The sequence below is a fragment of the Vitis vinifera genome, chromosome 1 (assembly GCF_030704535.1).
Source record: "Vitis vinifera cultivar Pinot Noir 40024 chromosome 1, ASM3070453v1".
Lineage (NCBI taxonomy): Eukaryota > Viridiplantae > Streptophyta > Magnoliopsida > Vitales > Vitaceae > Vitis > Vitis vinifera.
Genome location: NC_081805.1, coordinates 8,373,445 through 8,398,871, shown reverse-complemented (window position 1 = coordinate 8,398,871; position 25,427 = coordinate 8,373,445). Strand labels below are relative to the sequence as shown.

The window sequence follows — 25,427 nt, the reverse complement described above, 5'->3', positions numbered from 1 at the left end:
TCCAACAACGAAACTGAATATGAAGCAATCCTGATCAGGTTGGACCTTACCCTTACTTTAGCAGCAACTAAAGTGAGGATATGTAGCGATTCTCAACTAGTCATTGGGCATATTCAGGGAGAATACAAAGTTAAGGACAAACGCATGGCTCACTACCTCATATGGGTTCAAGCTAACTTAGCAAAATTAAGCGAGTGGGTCATCGAAAGAGTGCCCCGAACAGAAAACATGAAGGTTGACATCTTGGTCGGGATAGTTGCCACTCTCTCTATAAATGAGGCATTACTACTGCCCATCTACCTCCAAACCACATCCTCAATCGCAGTGACATTAGTATGTAGCACCAGTGAGGAAAATACCAACTAGATGTGTTAAATAAAGGCATACTTTCGGGCATGAGAGCTACCTGAAGAAGAAAAGCAGGCCCACAAGATTTGGATACAGGCTGCCATCTTTACTCTAATTGAGGATAGCCTCTACAGGCTATTTTTTGGGGAGTCGTACCTTAAGTCTTTGAATGATCTAGATGCACAGTACGTCTTGACCGAGCTCCATGAAGGTGTATGTGACAATCATGTAAACAGACGTACCTTAGCACATCACACTCACTCACAGGGGTGCTATTGGCCCACCATGAGGTAGAATACTGAAAACTATGTCAAAAGATGTGATAGATGCCAGAGGTACGCCCCCATACCTCATATGCCCTCCGAAGTCTTCAATCCAGTTATGAGTCTTTGGCCGTTCGCACTATGGGGAATGGATATAATTGACCTTTACCCATCGCAGCCGTGCAGAAAAAGTTTCTACTCGTAGCCATAGATTATTTCAGCAAATGGGTAGAGGCAGAAGTCTATGCCAACATCAAAGACAATGATGTCTCCAAGTTCGTTTGGAAAAAGCATTGTTTGCCGATTCGGGATCCCATAAGCAATTGTAGTAGATAACAAGCCACAATTTAATAGCATTGCCTTCAGAACCTTCTACTCAGAGTTAAAGATCAAAAATCTATATTCCACGCCCCGTTATCCCCAAGGCAACGAACAAATGGAGGCAACAAACAAAACCCTGCTCACTGCGCTAAAAAAAAAGTTGGAGGAAGCCAAAGGAAAGTGGGTGGACGAGCTGCTCGAGGTCCTATGGGCCTACCGAACGACCCTTGGACAACCTACTAGAAACACATCTTTGCTCTTGCTAATGGAATGGAGACAATCATCCTAATCAAGATAGGCATGCCTATAGCCAAGACGGTCGTCCAAGGTCAAAGAGATGAGAATCAAGAGCTTGAAAGACATCTGGATTTAACAAACGAAGAAAGAGGAAACGCGGCCATCCGAATGGCATCCTACCAACAAAGGGTTATCACCCACTATAACAAAAAGGCCCAACCACACGCATTCAGAGTCGAGACCCTAGTCCTCAAAAGAGTATTTGAAAACACAGCTGAAAAAATGGCTGGAAAACTCCAAGCAAATTGGGAAGGACCCTATATTGTGGTTAAGGCTAGGGACTCAGGGGCATACCACTTGCAAACACTAAACAAAATATCCCCATTCCGCCCCTGGAATGTGTCTAACTTGAAGCAATACTATCAATAAGTTGGTTTGAGGAAAGTAAAGCGTGCACAAAAACAAGCAGAGAAAAAAACAAGTATTCATTAAAATGCACAATTGTTCATTACAAGGCCAAATCTTGCCAGAGTAATTAAAGAAAAGAAAAATACAAGTAATATCACTGCCCAACAGAGGAGTCAACAGTAGAAGGAACTCTGTTTTCCTGAGTGGATGTGCCGGTTGCAGTACCCTCATCATCAGAAGGGTAGCTAGGGGTATCTTAGGTGATGTCGTTCTTCTTCATGCAACATTAATAATTGAAGAAGAACATGTCATCAACCTGCTTTTGGTATTCATCCTCCAACTCCTTCTAAGCAGCGAACCTTGCCCGAAGCTCCTCAAGTTCTTTCTTTAAGCGATCATTCTCCTGTTCAGCATCCCTACACTTGGCTTCCACAGTTTTCCCCTCATTTCTCTACCAACGTGCCTTAGCTTAGGCCATCTCTCTCTCCCCTTCTGTTTTCCTCAGTGCCTCAGCTCTGTCCGCAGCAACCTTTTGAGCGGTAGGAAGATCACCATTTGTTTTTGCCAACTTAAAGCACAGTACTTCACTGCCACCCATCTACTGGGTAATGAATGTCCTCATGGCCTTAGCGACCTCCGGCTGCTTAAAAAGTAAGCCACGCTGTCGTATCAGGTTGCGGACGCCGACCACTATCTAAAAGCAACATTAAAACAAATGTCAGAAATCAAAGATGGAGGAAACTCAAAACTAAGGAGGAACAAAATTTACCACTTCCTTCGTCTCATGAGCTAAGTAGTCTTGCATTGGCTGAATACGGGAGACTATAGACTCTGGAGTGCCATATGAAAGTCGGGCAGCTACATTAATGGGAGGATTGCTGCCCAAGTCCGCTGAAACCCGCTTGGTGAGCGGGAAAAAGTTCACCATGTCGATCAAGAGAGGCTCAACCTCAGTAAAGCAGGAAACTTGTTTCAACAAAGCCGCCATCTCCTCTCAGCTAGGAACGCGAGAAGGCATTGAGGTGCCTTTTTCATCAGTGCCATCGTAGGTAGGGGCTGAACCGGTAGAAGCCCTACCTCATTCCGGGTAAACATCTTTCCTTACAGAGAGCCCTAGAGATGGCGCACTACTAGGCCCCACAATGTCAGCATGGGGCATGGGTGCTGTAGGAGTGTCCGAAATAGGCTCCACATGGGGGTCCTCCACATGGGACCTCTTGGTAGGGGGCAGAGCGACTACAATGGATTTGAAAAAAAGTTTATGCTATCTTTCCTTAAACTCCACTTGTAGGTTCGCCGCCATGTCTTACTCTTCTCCATCTGGCTAATGGATGATACGAGGCACCACAAGTTCAACCTCTATATCCGACTTAGGTCCCAGGAAGTTCAAGTTAGCCTCTGAGTCTGGGACAGTGCTAGCCGCAAAAGCAGATGTAAAAGAAGTCGAAGCGGACAGAGACACGGGTGCCGGAGCAGGCGCCTTCTTAGTAGCCTTAGCAGCAGACTTTTTTTTTGGCCGAGGAGGAAGGGTGGGAGGGATGATGGAAGTAGTGACCGGACAGTTTTTACCCAGGGCTTGCCTTAACGTCCCATCTTGTCTCTTCTTCTCCCTCTGGTCAAGACGATCCTAACATGCCTTAGCGTCTGCCTCACATGCAACTTCATAGAAGGAAATATTCTTCAGCATGTGATGCTCCTCGGGCACTAGAACCTTAGGGAACAAGTGGGGAATGATGAAAAGAACGTACGGCTGAGGCTCCTAGACAACTGCCAGTAGATTCTGGTTCATTAGGAGAGTTTGATGATTCATTTTGACCACATAAATTACGAACAACTTGTTAAGGTGATCAAAAGAGACCTTCTCCACCCATTCCACTAACCGACCTCTCCTTTCCTTGCCTGCATCACACAAAACAAGAATGTTAGTTTTAGAACTACAACCAGTAAACTACAAAGAGCAAGCAAAGGAAAAAATGAGCCAATTCTACCCGGAATACTCAATGTGTAACGTAGGCGAAAGTCCCAATCCAGATGCTCAACTAAACTGGCCTACAAGCCTTGAACAAGGACGTGCCCCCTAGCATCACCCTTATTAGAGTCTAGAAGCCCTGTCACCAATTGGAGAGAAGGGATCTGAGCAGACAGACTGAAGATACCCTTCCTGCTCATCTTGATTGTGTAGACGAAGAGGACCTCTAACAGAGAGAGGTCTAGTTGAAAAAGCATGTCCAGGATGTTGCATCCCATCAACACCCTGACAACATTCGGATGAATGAAATCCGGAGGAATTTTGGTATAATGGAGGAATTGTTTGAAAAACGAAGGAAGGGGAAGGAGGAGCCCTGCGTTAAATTGTTCCTTGCTAAAAAAAATGACGTTGGGAGACCCCTTCTCAATAGACGTAGGAGCACCATCCACCAAGTGTATGGAGATTCCATATAGGATGTGGAAACGCTCCCAAAACTTCGGTTCAGAAATGAGTTCAGTAGGGTTTTTTAGATAGGTACGATCGACACCTGCTCCTATCCGAACATCTTTCTGGCCCACCAACCACACTGGTAGAAGCAATGTCCCTCCTTGCTGACATACTAGAGTAGTGGGGCGCGTGAGACTTGCACGGTACAGTGCCGGATGTTAGAAAATAATCACCCAACCCCTCTACCAACAAGCAATGCCCCAAATATGCAGCAAATGGGTGGCGGATTTTAAGTCCATACTTAGGCGAGATACCTAGTCATGCTTGCCAGGCAAGCCTCAACTGTGGACTTCCCCACCACGACACTGCAATAACCACAAGCTAAAAAGCCTAAGTATAGTCCTCAAAGGACCAACAAAGAAGGAGAAGAGAAAAAACCCTAGTTCTATTAAACACTGCCAATCCTGCCATCGACGGCGACTACCTCTCCAAGGAGAACATTGAAATCCTACACCCTAGACTTCATAAGCATCCATTTTATGCCCAAAAAGTTGCATATGTAGCTTCAACAAACACCCAAACAAGCACGAAGAAATAAGAAAACCAAATGCAGAGGGAAAAATGGGCTTACCAAAGTCTAAATGAACGTCCGATAGTAGAAAGCGAGGCTTGCCAAAAGTGGGACCAGGAAAGGCAATACAATAGCTGAAAAAGGTAGACAGCGGAGTAACGGAATAAAAAAAGCAACTAGAGTCACAACAGGAAAAATACAGAAGAATGGATGAAGAATGAGAACTCCAAAATTAAGAAATGTCCAATAAGGCATCCCAAGGGGTCTGGCATCCCCTATTTATAGGGGACCAAAACCCTAGGGGTCCCAAAAGGTAGGCCGCCTGGGAACGCGCACCGAATCGACATGCTACCTGATAGTGCCCTCGAAGAAAACGACCATCATTTAATTCCCAGATCGACACGTGTCCTACATACACTGGGGGACTCCAAGGGACCTTTTTAACCCGTCCACATCTGTCCGAACAAAGGCACCCATGTTAAAAGGGGGCATTGTAAGGGCCTCTCCTCACATGTCAACCCACATGTTGGTCCATGTGGCGCTCCCCTTAGTACTGTTCGGATGGTCACCATAGCACTCGGAGCTTCCTATTTGGGCCATATAGGCTTGCAACCAGCAACACTAAGATCCCCAAGCTGGCAACGTTTCCCGGATAGCTTTCGATTCTCTCTTACTACATGTAATCATTCTCTCTTGACATAGGTATGGCCGATGAGGCCTTTCCCAGTCCACACATCCATGTCAGAAAACTATCACACATTGCCCCATACTTATAGAAGGTTGAAATGACTGGCAAATACATCACAACACACCATCTGACGGCACCAGCTAGCCGCCTTAAACTACAATGATTATCCTACCATTAGCAAGATAGCCATCATTGCACTAAGAGTCAAAGTGCCAACTCAGCACTATAGTGACTCCCTCCTAAGCACTATAAAAGACCCTCCTAGGCATAACCCAGGTACGCGAGCAAGGGCTAACTCCTTCACTCTCCTCTTTAAGGGTTCAAACCCACTTGTGTCTAACTTAAACTTCGGAAGGACATGCTCGGAAAATCTGTCCAAACATCCTTTGTGCAGGAAAATAGTTTACCCAGCCTCCAGTCGCTGAGCAGGAACTTCCAATGGCATAATAAGGGGAGAATCTGATCCTAGTTGACCTCGTATCAACATGTACCACCTCATGTCACAGTCACATAGATGACCTATATTCATGTATGGACGTTAGACGATGATAACTGTTATTTAGCTTAATTATATACTTGTGTGGAGACTTTACTTCAAATTTTTAATTTATTCAAGAATGATAGCCACTAATAACTTCTAAATTCTAAAGGTACATTGTGACCTTTGAGAGGAGAGTCAGGAGACACCAATAATGTCGTATAGGATAGCTTCTATCTTATAGACTGAATCTTGGATCACTTAATGGTGATTCTTTAAGTCTCATTGCCACTAAATATGGATTTGCTGATCTTTCCAATAAGGGGTTCGTACAGTATTGTAACAGTTGGTGCATGCAAAAAGGGCCAATGGTTGGCAGAAGAAGATCAAGTGTGATTTTGCCATTTTCATAATTATTGGTGGATTTTGAAGAGATAAACATCAGCCCGAGTCGACCCCCCATATTAATTGTTAAAAAAGGGGGGCATCATCCAACATTTTGAGTAGGATTTCCATGTATGTCATAATCACCTCGTGGGGGTCTTTATCATTATTTGTCATCCAACCTTATTATGTGGTTCATTGTGAAAGGCCACTTCTGAAACACAGATCCCAAACAATAATTTTTCGGAATAGTTAAAGAACAATTTTTTAAAATAATAGTGTGATGTTTTTTAAAATAATGAAAATGTATTCTAAAAAAAAATCATATTTTTATAACAAGCTATTGAAGACTTTCTAAAATTAGTTCACTTTTCAGTTTTTTTCCCGGTTATCATTTTCTCGGTTGTGTTTGTAATGTTAGAAATTTTCCTAACACTTGCCAATCGCACAGTGACACAAAAATTTGTCTAAAGCAGACTATTATATAATCGGAGCCAAGGCGAAAATTTTGTATCCCAGGAAGGTGAAAGCCTCAGTTCCTGTGACCCATGTAGGAGGAGCTCACACCCTGTTTCCTCTCTTTTTCAACTACAGAATAGCCAATCAACTCGTCAACCAGGTGGCTTTCTTTTATTCTAGTTTTCCCCTTTTAAAATTGATAATTGTTTTGTCAATTGATGTCTGAATCATCAGGCAAAGGAGTGTAGCTATGCGGATGTTGCAGGCATATGTCTCTTTATATCCTTCTTTTATATTTTTGTTTTCACTTATGGCACTGGGAATTGAATTTTTAGTTTTCAAGGGTTTCATACTTTATTTGTTAACCTTACTGGGTTGGTGTTTTGTTTATGTTGATTGTGTTCTCCTACTTAGTATTTAGTTGTCTTTTTATTTGCTTGTTGTATTAAGGTTTGAGTCCTAACAAATGCCCTAATCCTCAGAACAGCATACATGGTTGTCACTGGATGGGCAATTCTTTTTATGTCTGGCCCGTTAAATTCATTTGGTGAAACCAGGTTTATACTCTACACATATATAGTTTCCAAAACACAAGGGTTAGAAGAGATTATGAGGACAAGTTGATTTGGAAATTTAAGAAGGATGAGAAGTTCTCTGTAAAGTCCTATTATAGTTCTTTGGGTTGTTTCTAGAGATCATTTTCTAGTCAAAGAATTTTGGGTTTCTGGGGCTCCTCCAAAAGGTGGGGTGTTTTTCACTTGGAAGGTGATATGGGAAAAAAATTGACATAGAACAACTAAGGAGCAGAGACCAGGCTTTTAGCCAATCGGTGTTGCCCATGCAAGAGTGATGAGGATTTGGCCAATCCTATCCTTTAATGTGTTATGGTCATTGCCTCGTATAGTGAAAGAGGTGTTGTTAGGATCGAAAGGGAATTTCTTGGGCAAAAAAAAAAAAAAATCAAAGCAAGGCTTGGAGGTTTGATCTATTATGTTTAGAGGAGCCAAAGAACTTTTGAGCGCTTGAGTAGTCAATTCAATTGTTAAAGAATTTTTTGTGCTTTGTTTCAGATTTTGTGTGGAGCAAGTTATTCACTGATGTGAGATTTTGTGGATTCAGTTGGCTCACACTAATGTGTTTTACTTTCCTCTTTCTTGCCATTTGACAACCTCTACTCCTGTGTACTTACCCGTATTTTGATTGGTGTTTTTAACTAAATTGCTATTTTGCCTATTAAAGGAGAATATATGTTATCCAGGTCCTGGTCAGGTCGAGGTACCAGACCCAAATCTTTGTGATTTTATAGACCCAAGGAACAAGTGGAACCAGATGGTGCCTTTGTTACCATCCAAAATAGTGCTGTGTTCTTCCCTGCTTAATTGCTGTGAACTATGGTGGTCTTCTTGGCTTTTATTGGATTTTGTTTCTAATTTTTCCTTTTTTCTGTTTTATTTATTCATTCATTTATGGGCTGTGGGAAGCTGTATTGTGTTTTATGTAATCGACGTATTACATGTATTCTTAACATTTTAAAGTTGTATTTATATATGATATCTTAAGCTGAAGGTAGTTTTAATAACATGCTTTTCCTTATGGGAGACCTGAGTCACCAAATTTTATTGGGTGACTTAGGATCTTTACTTTGTTTACAAGGAAGACAAGCTAGAAAGGGGAATTTTAGTATTCTATTGTTTTTACCTGAATTCTCAGACTTTCTGAAGTTTTGCTGAGCGTTACAGTGTGCCTGGGAAATGGTCAAATATTGTTGAACTATATTAAAATTCAAGATGAATATGCAGTGTTGGAAGAAAGTAAGAAAATGAATAGCAACATGAGTGCCACTATAGAAGTGTCAACATGGTGTTTGGCATGCATACATGCAGGTGTACTTGAAATGGGATCGAAAGAAAAATGCTTAAACAATGGTGTCCTTGCTACATATATGCTGCCTGTCACTGTATGTTTAGCACACAACTAAATTCTTATGAAACAGTTTTGTTTGGGCCTTGTGCATTATACAAGTGGGTCTGTGAAAAAAAAATAATTGTTACCAATTGCTCTCAGGTATACCAGGAGTTTGTCAAAGAATGGGAAAGAGTAAAGCCACTAGCAGGCAATGCTTCAAAGTTCCAAAAGAGTTATGTCTTTCAAATCTAAGTGAAAGGAAGCTAATATAGTACATTATTGTTCATAGCAGCAGACTGCACGAATGCCTACAATGCAATCTAAGGTTATGTTGACATAAAACTGGTTCTTTGGTTTTGTATTACATATTTAGAAAATTGACCTTTTCGTGCACAAATTTTCTATGGTTTTCTTTTGCACTTTTTGTTGCAATATCTATGACACTTAAAGCTAAAGGTAAGGATGGCATCTTACCATTAATGTTGGTAGTGTCTCTCACAAAGTATGTTAGGAATGATGTTATCAGTCCATTTGAGTAGTCTATTGTTAAAGGCATTCTCCTGGGAATTGGAGAGTGTAGTGAGAGAACTTTGAGGTTAAGTAGTTTTCCTTCTCTCATCTCTTTCTTGAGAATTAAATGATGCCATTGCTTTTCTGCAGTGATTTATTGCAGAGCTCAAATACTGTGGAATAGCAGAAATGAGAAATCAGAGGTATAATCTTTCTCATTGATCAAAGAAAAATATTCACTTTATGAAACCTTTGTATAATTGATCAAAGTTAACATTTCTAAGAAGATTTTTATTCTTTCAGCAGAGCATATCAATTTCTCTTCTGTCATGCCATATTACAGATTCAGGATTATCAATGAGGAAAAGGATGAGTTGGCATCTGTTTGTTCAGTGGATTCCAGCACTAGTTGCTCCCCATTTGAATCTGCTTGGCCCACCTCCTTTATGACCGCTAGTGAACATTGTATCACTGTGCATGCTGTTACAAAGGCTTCTCCTTCTCCTATAATCTACTGCACAGAGAATGCACATCATGATAAACATATTTCACATATCGAAGTTTCTGATTCAGAACCTGGACATTCAAAGTCATGCAGTGAGACAGCAGTATCCAAGAAACTGCAAGATGTACACATAGTAAGAGCTCAAGACACATGCTCATATTCTTCTGTTGTAGTGATTGTGCTACAATTGTCAGTTTGATCCTTATGCTTCCTGAATTGCCTGAAATATATCTTGTTTTTTCAGTATTGGAGTTCCAAATTTTATTTTGTTGAAGCAGATTATTTTAGAGTTCCATTCATTTTCCTTTAAAACAGATATGTAACAAGTTAATAGTTCTATTTCTCAGTCAGCACGGTTGATGGAGGATTTTCTTGAACTTGCTAGAGACAACACAAAGAATGATCTGGAGACTTGTGGGATTCTTGGTGCTTTCCTTGTAAGGTTCATGCTGATTTTGATTCTGATTCCTTATAGAATCAAATGTCATCTTTTATATTGTAAAGTTCCAAGACTGAGGTTTGTGAGAATGCGTTGAGACAGACTTTTTCATGGCTAATTTGAAACCCATGAGGGGCAGCTGCCTTATGCCACAGAACATGCTCTACTCATGCTTTAATCCAAATAGGGTTCTCCTGTTCTGCATCTATGATCACCTAGAGAATCCTTCTTCAGTTTTTTATCCTTATAGACAAAATGGTCATTCAATGTATTTTTAATGTATTACCTTATTGTCAACATTTAATTGTCCAATTTGATGTTAAGATTATCCATACAATTTTGATGGCCTTTAAAATCACTACTCTATGGCCCTATGTGGCCATAACACATTTGTGACTGGTTCCTGAAATATGGCCCTATGTGGTTACAGTGTTGGATGGAATCCTATTAGATACTTCCAATATATGTAACTGAGTAACCAAAACTACTCTACATTGAGAGAATGATAAAGGATAGTGTTGCTTGAGCAGTTCCCAGACCCAGGCATGGTCAGAACTTAACAAAATCAAGCATGTATAAGTCTTGGCATTTTCCAGGGTGCTCTTTACCATCAATTGTTAACGCAAGCCAGATTTGGCCTGCCCCATTTCATGTTTCCGATGATGTGCCTTCCCTGCCCCATGAAACTATTCCAGTGGTATCATATTAGGTCAAGTGGTTTTAAAGATTTGAATAGTACTCTGTCAATCTTTCAATCAACCAACATAATATGCTGACAGTTTTTTGCTTGAAATCTTTATATGTTTAGTTTGCATATCAAAAAAAAAAAAAAAAAGTCTGTTCATATATATTCATCCTTATGGTTCTTTAACTACTTGTTGTACCAGAAGGGGTCCGATGTAGGAGGATGGACAACTTACATGTTCTTGTGTCATGTTGTCATGACCCGAGGAGATGAGAAAATAGTTTCTCAATTTTCTTTTGTTTCTTTTGCTTATTTTCCTTCATTTTAGCATTTTTTTTTTACCCTCATGTGTTAGAAAAGCAGGAAATAGGTAAAAAGAATAATTTATGAATATGAGCTAATGTTTTATTTTGCCCTATATCCATTAAAAAAAATGGGGATAAGTTTTTTGCTTGAATCTAACATTCTTTTCCCCTATCTATCCAGAAAATGGGGACCTTCTATGTAACTACTCTGATAATACCCAAGCAGGAATCAACTTCCAACAGTGTAAGCCTCTGGGGCTTTTGTCTATAATCTTGATTCCATTTGAGATTTAGGCTTCAAGTATTCTTCTAAAAGGCTATACTTCTGTATTCATTCTGCTGACTTGTTTATGCTGAATGCAGTGTCAGGCTATAAAAGAGGAGGAGATTTTTGCCATACAAAATGAACACTCCCTTTTTCCTGTAGGATGGATCCATGTATGCATTCCTATTTTTAGTTTTCAATCTCTGTTGTCTACTCATGCAATTCCAAAGTCTGGAGGCACTTGAATGTTTCCATGATTTTGGTGCTATCAATCATGAAATGACATTTTTTTTGTTATCGCATTCCACAATGAATCATAAGTAAACCATTGTTTGTGCTTGGGGCATTCTAAGGGTTTTGGTTCTATGCTATGAAATCTGTTAAGTATTAAGATTGTCTGCATTTGTCAATGGATCCTATGTAGCACCTTGTTGTGATAAGGGATGTATTTACCATGATGGAATGAATTGCAACCATATAACATTTTTGCAAGGAAGACATTGTTATTGGCAGAGTATTTTTACCATCATCAGTGTGCGTATTTTTAGGTCAATCAGTGATTGACAAGAAAGACATTGTCTCAACTCTTTTCTTCCCTTTTTCTTTTTTTATTTTCTTTCTTTTTGATAGGTTTATTTTCACCCATATAACTATTCTCACCTTATTGGCAGAGTATTTTTACCATCATCAGTATGCATATTTCTTGTCAATCACTGATTGACCTGATCCTTGATAGAAAGTTGCAGATTTTGGTATGAACAAGTTTCTGAAGATAAACCTGACTTTTCCATGTACAGACCAATTCAACCACTGTTGTCTCTGAACAAGTTTAAAATGGAGCACTCCATCTACACCATGACATTAGCTGTAGACGATGTGCCTTAACTGTAATAAAGTTTAGAATTTTCAAGTTGGAGAGAACATTGGCCCTTTTCTGGAGGAAGTTTCTCTGGTTGGAAGAACCTTGACAGAAAGACTTGATAAGCTTGATTTTGTTGCCATTGGTAGCCAATACTTTTCTGATATCCAAAGTTGCAGACCACTGGACCATAGGGCATGCTCATTTGTAGCTCTTGTTGCTTCCCAGTTTGAGTGTAGGCATATTGGCACAAGTGCATTTTGGGATGTTGACCCAGAATTTAGTTTTACAAACTATTCTGCATTGGAAACTGGCATTTGACCTTACAAACCAAAGGAAAATAATAATAACAATCAACTGTTGCTGCCTTGGTGGAAAAGTGTTTTGGCAACCACCCCTGAGTTCAGGATTTGGTATGGAGGAAAAGTAGATATAAAAAACCAGCTTAAGCGAAATTTAAGAGGAGGGACCAACATAAAAAAGTGAACTTATTTACATTAAATTTCAGGACATTTAGAGCAGCTATACTTCCTAATTTCCATCAGTTGAATAAAGTGCAGATGCAAATACACAACTCTTCCAGCAACCAAGAACAGTGTGTGCTTAATGCTTCTCAAATGAAGCTTTTTCTTGTTGGTTGCAAGACCAACAATTTGCTCAGAATGTTCTGTCATCTGTTTTATTTTAATTACAATGGTATCACCATGGTTACAATTATTGACTACTTGTGCTCAAAAATGTTTTTCTTCTAATATTGTTGACGACTTGTCCTTAAAAATGTTTCTCTTATACTTTAAGCATCTGTGCATGATCAGGAAGCATTTCTTCTTTGTTCATAAAGATTATCTGGTCTGGTCTTGATGAAATTTTTAGTAGGTCTTTGTTTGACTCTTCACTCCTATATCTATTTTCAGACACATCCTTCTCAGAGTTGTTTCATGTCATCAATAGATTTGCACACGCAATACTCATATCAGGTAATTGACTCTTTAAAGGGTGGGTATTTTTGTTTTGAGGAACCTCATTTGTCTTAGGTTACCTAGAGGGTTTTTAGTTGTGTTTCTATTTGAAGTGCTGTTATTGGAAGTTTTTTGTGTTTTTAGGAGAATCGCATGTTAAGTGCTTCTTCAGGAAGCAGTACAAGGGATTTTTCAATTTCTTAGAAGTGCTTTCTGAATTTTCCAAATACCTAATTTTTTTTCCAAAAGCTCTTTTTATGTTATAAGTGTTCTCGAAAAAGCATTGCCAAACAGATTCTTAGTATACCCACATACAAGTTATTATCCTATATGAAATTTTTTAATATGATCTATAGCAGAACATTTCTACTGAAATATTATATGAATGAACCTAGCATGAAAATGCAGTCAGTTTTCATCAGATTATTATTTATCTAGATAAAATATTTTAAAAGCCCTAGTCTATTGACAAATTCTTGATATTTTCATGAAAATGATCAAAACATTCAAAGGCAACATAATTAGTTACAGAGTGCAGTATCCAAAAGGTTTCATGTTCTTTGTCGTAGTGGTTTGGGTGGGAAGGGAGTACATAATGTTATCTTCTTCACATTTGTTTCTACAACAGGTTGTACTTAATGGCTCTTAAAAATTGACATATCTTTTGAAGTCTTCAAGTATTTTAGGCTTTTGACTACCTAGTGATGAATGGTTTTTTTGTCCAAACTTCATATAGAAGTTGATTCCTGAATGAAACTTCTCGATATGTATATATATATACATACTTAAATGTTATAGTTTCAACCACTACAAAAATTATTGATGTTTTTTTTTTTTTTTTTGCAATCTAATTATTTGATACATTTTTCCTTTTAACTAATGCTTATCTTAATCAAACACTTTTGTTGGATTACTTGCAAACTCTGGAAATTTGAACTGCAATGATTTTGTTTTGATTCCCTTGTATGCTAATCAGATGGCTCCACCATCATTTAACACTTTTCAGGTGATGGTGCCTGAGGCTTTTGCCATTGTCATGGCTCCAACTGATACCTCAAGGTGCGAATCTTGACACCACATATTGGTAGTCGCCAACTTCCAACTCCAAAATTATTAAGTTTGACCATATACAATGGAAGTTAACAAAGCCTTACACCTACTGGTTGGGATTATCTACATGAATACCCTGTGTCTTCTCCCTATCTCAATCCTTGTCCTTTTAGGCCTTGCTCCTTGTTCTTATAGCACATTCAACATGAGCTGCATTACCTTTTCGCTAGTGCTTGATCGTTACTTGTTAAAATGACCAAACTAACTCAGCTAATTACAGAGGCATAGATATCTAATTTATCCTTTCTTGCATTGCCCCACTAATTGATCCAGATATCCTCATTTCACTTCTGCACTTTCTGCAGACACTTTCCTTCACTTACCAGCATTTTCTAGACCATAAAGCCTGGCTGATCTTCTTATTTGCATGTAAGCTTGGCCTTTGAATTTGATTGGTTGAGTAGTGCACTCTCTCATTTACCAGTAAATTTGCAAAAGTTTATAGTTTTAACTCAATTTGAAGCATTATAGGTAAATATTGTGAGCAAATCTGGATTACTCTGGTTTCTCCTGGAGTAACATCACAAGCATCTAACACCATCTACTTGCAACATACATTCCTTTCTTTTTTTCTTTTTTGATAAAACCCTAGGTTCTGTTGTAAGAAGCTTACCTTTTGAGATCGATGGCCTCAGGAGCTATGGCATATTCCGGCTGTCTGACCCAGTTGGAATGAGTGTTCTGAAAGACTGCCCAGAGGAGGGATTTCATCATCACAATGAACCAGCAGATGGGGGTCCCATTTATGAGCACTGCTCTAATATTTATATAAATTCAAATCTCAGATTTGAAATATTTGACTTGCGATGAAGTTAGGTGTGTATTTAATGTGCGTGGTTGAGCATATTGGTAGGTATATATGAACAAGGACATGGGTTTTTTTTTCTTTTAGTTTTTGTATAGGGAAAAGAGAAATGTGTGTACATATATATATATATATAGGCTGACACACTCAACTTCCACAGGGATGATGCAAATCACATTTGCCTATAGTTATAATAATGAGGTGGTTGCACCTGTACGTCTATATTTTATGATTATTTAAGGCTCAGTTCTTTCTGATTATGGATATTACTCCCTTATTGTGCATATGGGTATGGAAATGGCGTTCCATTGCAAAACATTGACTTAGCTTTTATTAACCAACCAAACAGGAAGCAAATATTAAACTTGGGATTTGCTGCATTGGCATAGTGATGCATCCAAACAGAACCCTAAGACTAATTCAAGCATTTTGTTATGAAAGGAACATAGGTATGTTTATGGGTTGATTCATGTTACATGAAACTTGACTTTTTTTTAGAGAAAAAAAAATGCTATTTCCTAAAGAAGAAAATAAGATGAACACAACTGAGTGATCATTCTAGAAGTTGACCTTTGCACAATGTTCATAACTTCATACTATGAGAAGTCACTGCAATTTTTTATTTTTTTTGTCGGATGAAAAAATCAATTAACTGATGGATTTACACCAACCGTCGTGTTACATACCAATCAAACCCAGATTTCCAGAGTGGAACCCTAACTAGATTTCTGCTCTCTACACATTTGAGGAAAAAAAATAGAACTTTATGGAAAATGAAATGGATGATTTGTTTGGAAATTAGAAGGGATGTACGTTCCGGCTGAGGCCATTAACGTTGGTGAAGAATCCAACCAGGTCTTGCCTGTACGGTAGGTAAGATTTCCGTCTCCCTCCTTCCCTTAATGCTCGATTCTTTATGTAGAGGCTCTCGTGTGCCGACACCCTCTTTTCCCCTTTTACCTTGCCGCCGCCCACCTTTCCATCGCCGGAATTTATCTTCTCCACCGAAACTTCTGTTTTCTCGATCTTTTTCGCTCTTTCGACCTTTTCGTCTGTCTGAACCGTTTTCGCTTTCGCCGCCGACGGATCCAAGAACACGAATGCGTCCTTGCCGTCGCTGTTACTCCGAAGGACCAGGTCTCGAAACCTCCAGAACTTCGAAAATCCTGTGGAACTGCTCTTCTTACACGCCCCAGGTGACGCCTCTACCGCCTTTTCCGACCAGGCACAGTAGGTTTCGGGGGCCACCCCCTCAAGTTCATCGGACTCTGACGAGGAGGAAGACGAAGGATGTTCACTTTTTTCCACGAATAGCTTCCTCAACGGAGGCCGAAGAGGCGAGGCTTTGCCCGAAGCCTCGGAGTCTCCCTCGTGACTGTCGGCGAAGAGGAGATCTCTGTTGAATAATGGAAACATTGGCCGAATCTGGCCGTTAAAGAAGATATCGTCAGCAGAAATGGGGGACGAATCAGGATCTGCGCGAACAAAAGAGAATTCAAAGTCACCATTGTCCTCTTCTTCTTCTTCTTCTTCCTCTTCTTCTTCCTCTTCTTCCTCCTGTTCCTCTTTCCCATCTTCTTCAGCCTCATTGTGCGGCTGTGAGATCTCCACTAAACCATGATCCTTTGAGTTCTCTTCAAGGAGTGCCTCCCCATTGTTGTCTTCAGAAACGATTACCTGGAGGTTTTGGCTAAAATCAAAGGAGCCGACGTCCATAGCGCCAAAAGCCTGGGTAATATTACCATCAGTTTGCGCAAAATCCTCGGATGAATGGCTGTTGTAGGTTGGAGACAGGTTCAGAGTCATACCCTTTTGCATATCTCAATCTATTCACAAATCAAAACTCCCTTTCTCTTTCTGTCTATTTGGGAAGTATTTATAGGCCGAAGATTTGGAGATGGTTGAATAGAGAAATACAATATTATTTTAATAACTCTTCTAGGATGGAGATGGACGGAGGAAGAAGATGAGAAGAAAGAGAGAGCATGCGGGCCCGAAATGTCTGACGGCGGTTTTGGATTTTATTTTGTTTTATTTTTTAGGTTTCTAGAGGCGAGAGAGGGCGGTGTTCACACAGGTCGACGCGTTGAACGTTACACGCGGAAACTCCTGACTTGCCACACGTGGTATTTACTTGCTTCTAGAAAAAGAGGGAAGGTGGGTGCGTCACACCACGCATCACCCATGCGGTTGCCCTCCGAGGCTGCCCACGAATCCATTCGACTATTCACTATTCAAATCAAATCCCCCACCCCCATCTCATTCATGATGTAATGTTCAAATTTAAGGATTAGACTTCCTAAAATAAATTACGGTGTGTCTCATTTTGTATTATTTTATTTGAAGAATTGAGACTTTACCAAAAATTAAATCAATGTTAAATGGTTAAGAAAGAAAGAAAAAACAAAAAAAAGGGTAGTTTGGTAAAATGAGTATGGACAGAAGCCAGTCTACCACCGGAGGCTGGTCAGCCCAATTCTAGAATGAGCCGCCAACCATATCTCAAAAGCTGTTGTCTTTTTGGAACAGAAGAGAAGTGTGATAAAATTCATGTATCCCGATTCCCGACCTTCCATCTTGGAAAGCCATGGTCATACATGGTAGGTCTATGACCATTACAGATTTTCAAGGCCAAAGCATTTTAGTACTTTTACAAGTCCAGGTCAAGGGTCCAACCTTCTCGTATTTCTATTTATGGGTAAAAAGAAAGGGGTTCATTTCAATATTTGCCTCACCCTTTTTATTTAGTAATTTCAATTACCTCTTTTTTGACTTGAAATGCAAATTTCACTTTTCTTCAAATTAAATTTTTTTAATTTGTTTTAAATTTTAAAAATGGATTTTTAATTTTAAAACCTAAGTTTGACAAATTTTAAATTCAATTTTTCTTTTTAAATTTATTTAAAATAAAATTTTAAAGTACTTTAACAGCTTTTTTAATATGTTCTTAAGAAATTATTGAAAATATTAAGATTATATTTGGTTAAAAATTTGATGGAAAATGAAAGGAAAGGAAAGTAGAGAAAAAGAAAATTCAAAATTATTAAATTAGTTTTAAATTTTTTTTTGTATAAAGATTAAATAATTTTAAAATATCTAAATTTTTAATTAATTTTAATTATATTTTATTTTATTTTATATTTACCTCCCAAAAAATATTTCCCTTACCATTTCTTTTTTCATTCCTTCTAACAACTTACAATTTTATCATATATTAAATATGATTACTTTGCATTTAAATTTTTTTATAAATAAAGAAATAATTATTCTAAAATCCATTGAAATCATTTATTTGACTTTTTACCAGTTTTATTTTGATTTTTCAACTATTTAAAAAGAAAAATCAGACACACCATGGCATCTGTTACACCACAAAAAATCACCCCAAAATTTTCCAAAATATTTTAGATTTTGTCATCTTAAGTTATGCTTGATTCTTTCCAAAGAGTATTCTAAATCCTTACTTCATGCCATTGTTAAGAAGTCAAAGCATTTTTTAAGTTTAATAATAACTTTTAGGTCCGTATAATTAATTTTATCTAAAGAGTTCATAACTTAAAAAATAGTTTCATATACTTAGTCAAAAAAATATTATTTCAAATAAAAATTTATTTAAATTTATACAAAAAATACTTTCAATTTTAATAAAAATTATGATTTTAATTTGAGTTCTTGTTCAAGTAAAACCAAAATCAAAATATTACTTCAAATTAAAGTCTGAAAAAGGTATTAAAAAATATAAAATAAAATTAGTTAAAACCTTATCTATATTTAAATTATTTTTTATACCAAAGAATTAAAATAAAATATTATATAAAAATGATTTATTAATTTTAATTTTATTTTCAATTACCGCATATCTTTCCTAAGGAAAGGTCGTCTGTTGCAAGAGTCGGGGTGTTCGGTAAATGATTGGTTGGCGCTGGTCATCAGTGTCGTTTTGTTAATAAATTATTGCAATGTGATATCATATCATACGTAAACTTTAAGCACATGGTTTAGTCGTTCCCCTGGAGACACGTGTCATTGAATTAATGGCATGTTTATTAACTTTATTGAGTTAATGAATCAGAACGGCTAGAATTAAAAAAAAAAAGGGAATGCAGACAATTAAAATCAGAATTTAAATTTTTAATAAAATTTTGTAACGAATCACGCTCAATCCATTTTAAAACTCCTTTATATAATTAAAATAAATATATTTATATAACTCGAGAGAGAGTAAGATATTACAAACACTTTTATGTCATGATATTCTTAACGTATTTTATAAGATTATAAGATTAAATTGATAGATATCCTTTATAAAGTCAAACTCTTTTTTATATAAGATTAAAACATCAACTAAATTAATAGATATTCCTTATAATATCAAACAAATTCTTGAAAACAAAAATTATAATTTATTTTTATATTATTTATAAATATTTGTAAGTATAAATATATTTTAAAACAATTATAATAATTTTTAAGGATATTTTCATCCTATTTTCATTTTTAGAAAAAAGAATGGGTTGTATGCCGTCCTTCGTGTTGAAAATTAAAATTTCTCAATATTGGGCGGGTCTGACTTTTTTATTTTCATTTTTTTTATTGATATTAAATTCAAATAATTAAATAAAGTGACAGGAAAGAGAATCACAGCGGCTAAATATTATTGTATCTGCAGACAAGTGAGCACTTCCACAGTTCCACTTGATACATGCGCTCTCTCTTTCCTTGCTGCACAAGGGTCAAACGTTGACCCGTCAATCTACTGATTAATTCCTCGCCTTTTACTTGTGGTTTTTTTTTTATTATTATTATTCTTAATTTTATTTAAATAACAATACTTCCGATGTGGACGTCCGCATTCAAAAATGGATGCTTTGGGAGAGAAGCTTCGTTTTGCTTTCCTTATGACGTTTTTAACTTGATGCTTAAGTCTCAAGCCAGAATTAATATTCGTAAAGGGTTTCTTAAGCTTAAAAACCCTGATCATTTATAAACGAAAGGGACATTAGCTAAAGTGTAACAATTTGCTCCCAATCACATGAATATTGTCCGTTTTAAGTCCAAAAAGGTTTAACGACTTTAAAAGTCGTTTACAGGATTAAAAAAAATTCATACTTATATGGAGTTAAAAATTTTTTCTCATATCCAATATGGGATGTCACATTAGATATGCTATGGTATCTTTATACATAACCAACATCAATAATATTACAAGTGGACAATCTAAATCATATTTAATAATGTTAATGCAACATGTCTCAGCATATTGAGAGGTGATTTCAAGGAAAAAGAATGGGTTGATATGGAGGATTAAAAGGCAAGGGACCCATGGAAATTGATTGTTAAAAGTAGCACAATGTGACCGGTTTTCTGTGGTCTTAATCTGGATAGCATGGACGGATGGAAATTGATGGAGTTCGTGGGTTTGGTACAGCAGTTTGAAATTCTCCCTTTCAATCCAGCTGGGATCAATCTAATCTATTTAATGCTTAACCTTTGAAAAGTTTCATCTGTATATGTATGATATATCACATTTAACCATTTGACCAACATACTTGTTTACTATCTCATCCTTAATTTTTTTTTTTTTATTATATAAATTTACATGTATATTACTAGTGAAGATAGAGGTAAAGTAAAGATAAATCATATATATGAAATATACAAATTAAATTTTTAGTACATTACAATCAGATCAAATTTAATTCTAATATAAAGTTTGAATTTTAACTTTTAAACAAAAGAACCATAATAGAATGCAAAGATAACAAAAAATACCAAAATACAAAAACAACAATCATATGGATGATTATGATTTTTCTTATCATTTCCTCATTATTTGTTTTTATAAAGATAATAACATTGGCTTATAGTATCTGTCTCAATACCATTTGTGATAATATATGCAATTTGATCATTGCTATAGAATGAGATTTCCTTGAGAAACTTTTTTTCTTGATGAATTGAAAACTAATTTTCACATACTTCATTTGAGAGTAGAGTCACATGAGCAACAAAGAATTGTGGCTCCAAGACTATTACATCATAGTATCAATGGAGAGTATTGTGTGAAATCAATATATTTTAAAACAAATTGAATTCATGTCAATTCAGTAATAACAAATGCAGTTGTTTTATATTTAGATTGAAGAAAATTTAAACAGCATAAGATCACATATTGACATTTAAGCATGCATTGAACGGCAAAAACGGAAACGTTCATCTTAGTTAATTCCGTGAAATGTCATTTCTTGCTCTTTTCTGGTATTCAGGAAGGTCCTCCAGTGCTTGATGGTGCGAGAATTACGGGTTAATGAGCTCTTCCCTTCTACACCCAGATTCAGTCCAAAACGAGAGTGCGTGCTCTCTTTCAACCAAAGGAGGAAGGAGCAGGGAGCAAGCCCACGAGAAAAGCCCCTTTTTATTCTTTTATATATATATCACACACATTATTTGGACCACCACTTGACTTAATGGGTCAGTTAAGTGAATTAGGGTGAGCCCATAAAAAATCAAGCAATAATATGTGTCCAGTCCCATTATGGACCACAATGCAAAAATAAATAACACTGATTTATGACATTATTAAATTGATTATGTAAGTCCACACATAAAAATTCCAACATAGACATCATACATATTTATACAATCACTTTCTATTTATTTATTTACTTACTTAAAAAATTGAGGCTTGGACCATGATAAATCGCATATCCATTGATAGACTTTTTTTCATGTGGATTAGCAACCTAGTCCGCATTGATATAGATTGTAAGATTGAGAGAACTTGATAATGTAGTTCCATGTGAGGCAATTTCTTTACGATATCAAAGGATCCTTTTCATCCTCTATTGGTGTTGTGTGGTGGGCTTGTGCAGGAATTGATAAAGTCTTATTAACTATAGAAGATAAGTTGGATCAAGCAAGAGTAAGGTATTAGAGAGCACCAACTGAACTTCGATATATAGTGTCAAATCAAGCATAGGATCCCCATCACTAATGGAAAATTATTTCCCAAAGACAATGAGAGTGGGGATAAGGTTATACAAGAATAAATCATTAATATATTAGATTGGATAAAATACAAGGTGGTGTCATTTCTAGTGGCTTCTAACTTAAAGAAATAGCCTAGTGGCCTTAATCTTTCAAAGTGAAATTCTTATGAAGATAAGTAATCAAAGAGAGAAGTGGTGGAATGAAATCACAATGAGGATGATGACATCCATATAAACTAGTAAAATAATGATATGATTGAAGTTGTAAAAAATAAATATGGAGGAATCAGTAGTAGAGCCAATAAAACCACAATGAAGTAGAGTTTCATGGGACACTAAATCCAAACTAGAAGAGGAATTAGTATGATCCTCTTGCATAGACTTCACACCACTCTAGAGTGAGAATTTTAAGAGGACCTCATTTTTTTTCCTTTAGAATTAATAAAAATTCTATTCAAATGAAACATTCAAATAAAAAAAGTAAATAACAAAAATCCAATAACAAGAATTTTAATATTCTCGCATAGGCAAGTTTTTACTTAGTCTATAACATGAGTGTGAATAAAGTTTTAAAATAAATAAATAATTTAATTAATAATGGAATAAAATGAAAATTAGGAAAATATTGCTAGTTGTAATTTTGTAAAAGCTCTAATTAAACTTATATAAAAAATTATTTATATTATCATCTAAAAATTGTGACTTTGACTTCACTTTTGGCTTCCAAATGAAGCCAAAATTGGGAAGCTATCCCAAACAATATTTAAGAAAAGAAAAAAACAATACTAAAGAAATATAATTTCCTCAATATGAAAAATATCAAATAAAATTTAATATAAATAAAATTAGCTAAATTTTTTATATTTTTTTAAAAATTATTTCATTTTTAAATGAAAAGGTCAAATAAGTAAATGAATTTAAAATAAGATAAAAAATAATTTATTAATTTTAAATTTATTTTTTCTTTTGTATTTGGCCCCAATCTTTCCAAAGCAAAAGGTAGTCTTGGTTTACTGCAATGGAAATGGTAAAGAAGCCAAGAGAGGGTGTTTGTTTTTTTTTTTTAATTTTTTGTTTGAAAACAATTTGTTTTTAAATGATTTTTTTTTCATAATCTATTATAATTTTTTTATGGAAGAGAAAAAATATTAAAATATTTGATTTTTTTTAAAAAATAAAATGTTAGTTTTTATTTTTTAATACTTACTAAAAATAAAATATTATAAAATCAAATCATTATAAAATCAAACTATTGGGTTGATACTATTAAACATTATTTAATTTTAAATTTTATTTATAATTAAGTTAAAAGAAATAAATATCATCTCAGATTTAAGATTTAAGAAGTTTAGTGAATGATTGATTGTGATGGTCATAAGTCCCGTCATTTTCACAAATGATTGCAATGTGATTGCTTATAAACTTTGTGAGATAATGAATAAGAAATTACATGAAATTAAAATTAGAATTAAAAATTTCATTGAAATATGAAATGAAAATAAAACTTAGAATTAAAAATATTTATGTTTCATTAATTAAAAATAATTATTAAGAAGATATGTTGAATCCTTTTAATAATCATCTTATAAATTAATATAATTAAATATATTATTATATTGAATTACATTAATTTTAAGGATACTTTTTATCTTATCTTCATTTGAAGACAACAAAATGAGTTTATATATATATATATATATATATTTGATAATCGTGAATGTCCGAGGCCCGTACCTTGAGTAATGGGCTTTGAGGGACCTCGAACTAATGATCATTAAAGAGCAAATTCAAGATCACATCAACTGAGCTATCCTTAGCTTACAAAATAAGGTTGTTAAAAATGAGAGAAAACTAATCCTTCATTATGAAAAATAAAATTTCTTAAAGGTGGGTGGTGGGTCCGACTCTTTTTATTAATTTTAAATTCAAGTAATAAAATTTCTTAAAGGTGGGTGGTGGGTCCGACTCTTTTTATTAATTTTAAATTCAAGTAATTAAATAAAAAGAAAGGAAAGCGAATTCCCTTGCAGACAAGTGGCCAGTTGGCCCACTTCCACACCGGAGATGCACTTGCCAGTTGCTACGTGCTCTCTCTTTCCTTGCTGCACAAGGGTCAAAATTGACTGTTGACTCTGTCAATTATTGACCAATTCCTCATCTTTTACTTGATTTAAAAAAAAAAAATTAAATAACATTTCTGATGATAATTACGATGTGGTCCTCCAAGTTCAAAAATGGATGCTTTGAAGGAGAAACTTCGTTTTGCTCTCCTTGTGATTTTTTAACTCTACGCTTGAGTCTCAAGCAAGAAGCGAGCACCATCCACCTCCATTCCTTGCTCAATTCTCATCTGTTTTTTCCTCATCCCCAACCATATAAAAGGTGAGAATTAAAATTCTTAGAAATCTTTAACAAATGTAAATATTATTAAAGCATATGAGTTTGTTTGACGGTGTTTTTAAAAATTTATTTTTAAAAATTGTCTTAAAAATAGAAAATAAAAAATAATTCTTTTAAAATTTAAAAAAAATTAAAATGCTTGACAAGATATTTTAAAAAATCGTTTTTTAAAACAAGAAGTTTGTTTGAATAAAATAATTTGTATTGTTTTTAAAGATGATGTATTACTTTTATTTTATAAAATTAATTTATAATAATATAAAATCAAATTTAAATTAAGTCTTATTTAAAAATAAAAATAAAATCTACAATTATATATGAGTTAAAGATTTTTTTTATTATGAAATAATTTTTTCATTGTAGTGAAAAAAAATTCTATAAGATAAAAACAATTTTAATATATGTCAAAAAAGTACTTTAATTATTTTTTTATTTTTTTGTTTGATCATGATTTCTTATGCTTTTTTTTTAGAAACTTTTTTTTTTTTTTTTAAGTTAAAGAGTCAAAAAAAGTTTTTTAATGCTTTATAAAATTAAGGATATTTGGTATGTTATTTTTATAAAAGGATTTTAAAAATAAAAAACAAAAATCTTGTTTGGATATATATATATATATAAACATTGTTTTGATTTTGTAAAAACATTTTAAATTCAATTTATATAATATTAATTAATTAAATTAAATTGAAGTAAAATGAAAATAATTTTGTAATTATAAATAAATTAAAAAATATATAGTTTTTAGTAAAACATAAATAGTAATATTACAATAAAATCATAAATTATATTTTTAGTAGAAAATATATTATTTTATTATATGTTAGAAAAATGTTATTTTATTATATTCATAAATTTATGGTATTAATGAGTTTATTATTTAAGTTTTAAATTATTTTTAAAAAATAATAGACTTGTTAACAAATCCAACGTATTAAATTTTGTTTAATTTAAAGTTAATTTGTCTAACAAAAAACTTGAAAAATAATAATTCTATGTAGAAGAGAAATAATAAAGTCTATGTATATTTTTATTGTTTTTAAAAATTAGTGAAAACAACTTTTACTTATTCTCTAAAAGTTATTATCTAATTTACTTTGTTTTTAAAAACTAAAAAATAG

The 25,427-nt window shown here is 35.1% G+C and overlaps 2 protein-coding genes across 9 annotated transcripts; one reads left to right on the top strand and one right to left on the bottom strand.

Annotated features, from left to right (window-relative positions):
* The first annotated feature begins 6,319 nt into the window (after positions 1-6,319).
* On the top strand, positions 6,320-15,155 carry LOC100852697 (AMSH-like ubiquitin thioesterase 2). Of its 8 annotated transcripts, none has more exons than XM_010652992.3 (11): positions 6,322-6,733; positions 8,457-8,530; positions 8,638-8,710; positions 9,139-9,191; positions 9,332-9,626; positions 9,841-9,930; positions 11,104-11,166; positions 11,286-11,360; positions 12,961-13,023; positions 14,012-14,064; positions 14,751-15,155. In XM_010652992.3, the coding sequence occupies exons 4-11, from the start codon at positions 9,178-9,180 to the stop codon at positions 14,923-14,925; spliced, it is 828 nt and encodes a 275-aa protein (XP_010651294.1). In that variant the 5' UTR covers positions 6,322-6,733; positions 8,457-8,530; positions 8,638-8,710; positions 9,139-9,177; the 3' UTR covers positions 14,926-15,155. The 8 variants fall into 8 exon arrangements, with proteins under 8 accessions (XP_003631259.1, XP_019075791.1, XP_010651311.1 ...); XM_010652985.3 differs by having other exon boundaries at positions 8,638-8,803; XM_010652989.3 differs by lacking the exon at positions 8,457-8,530.
* A 563-nt stretch (positions 15,156-15,718) lies between these two features.
* LOC100852726 (uncharacterized) lies at positions 15,719-16,726 on the bottom strand. Its single transcript, XM_059736323.1, has 2 exons — positions 16,537-16,726; positions 15,719-16,395 (listed from the first exon to the last, which is right to left on the bottom strand). Exons 1-2 carry the CDS (start codon positions 16,724-16,726, stop codon positions 15,719-15,721), a joined length of 867 nt encoding a protein of 288 aa, XP_059592306.1.
* Between the last annotated feature and the right edge of the window lie 8,701 nt (positions 16,727-25,427).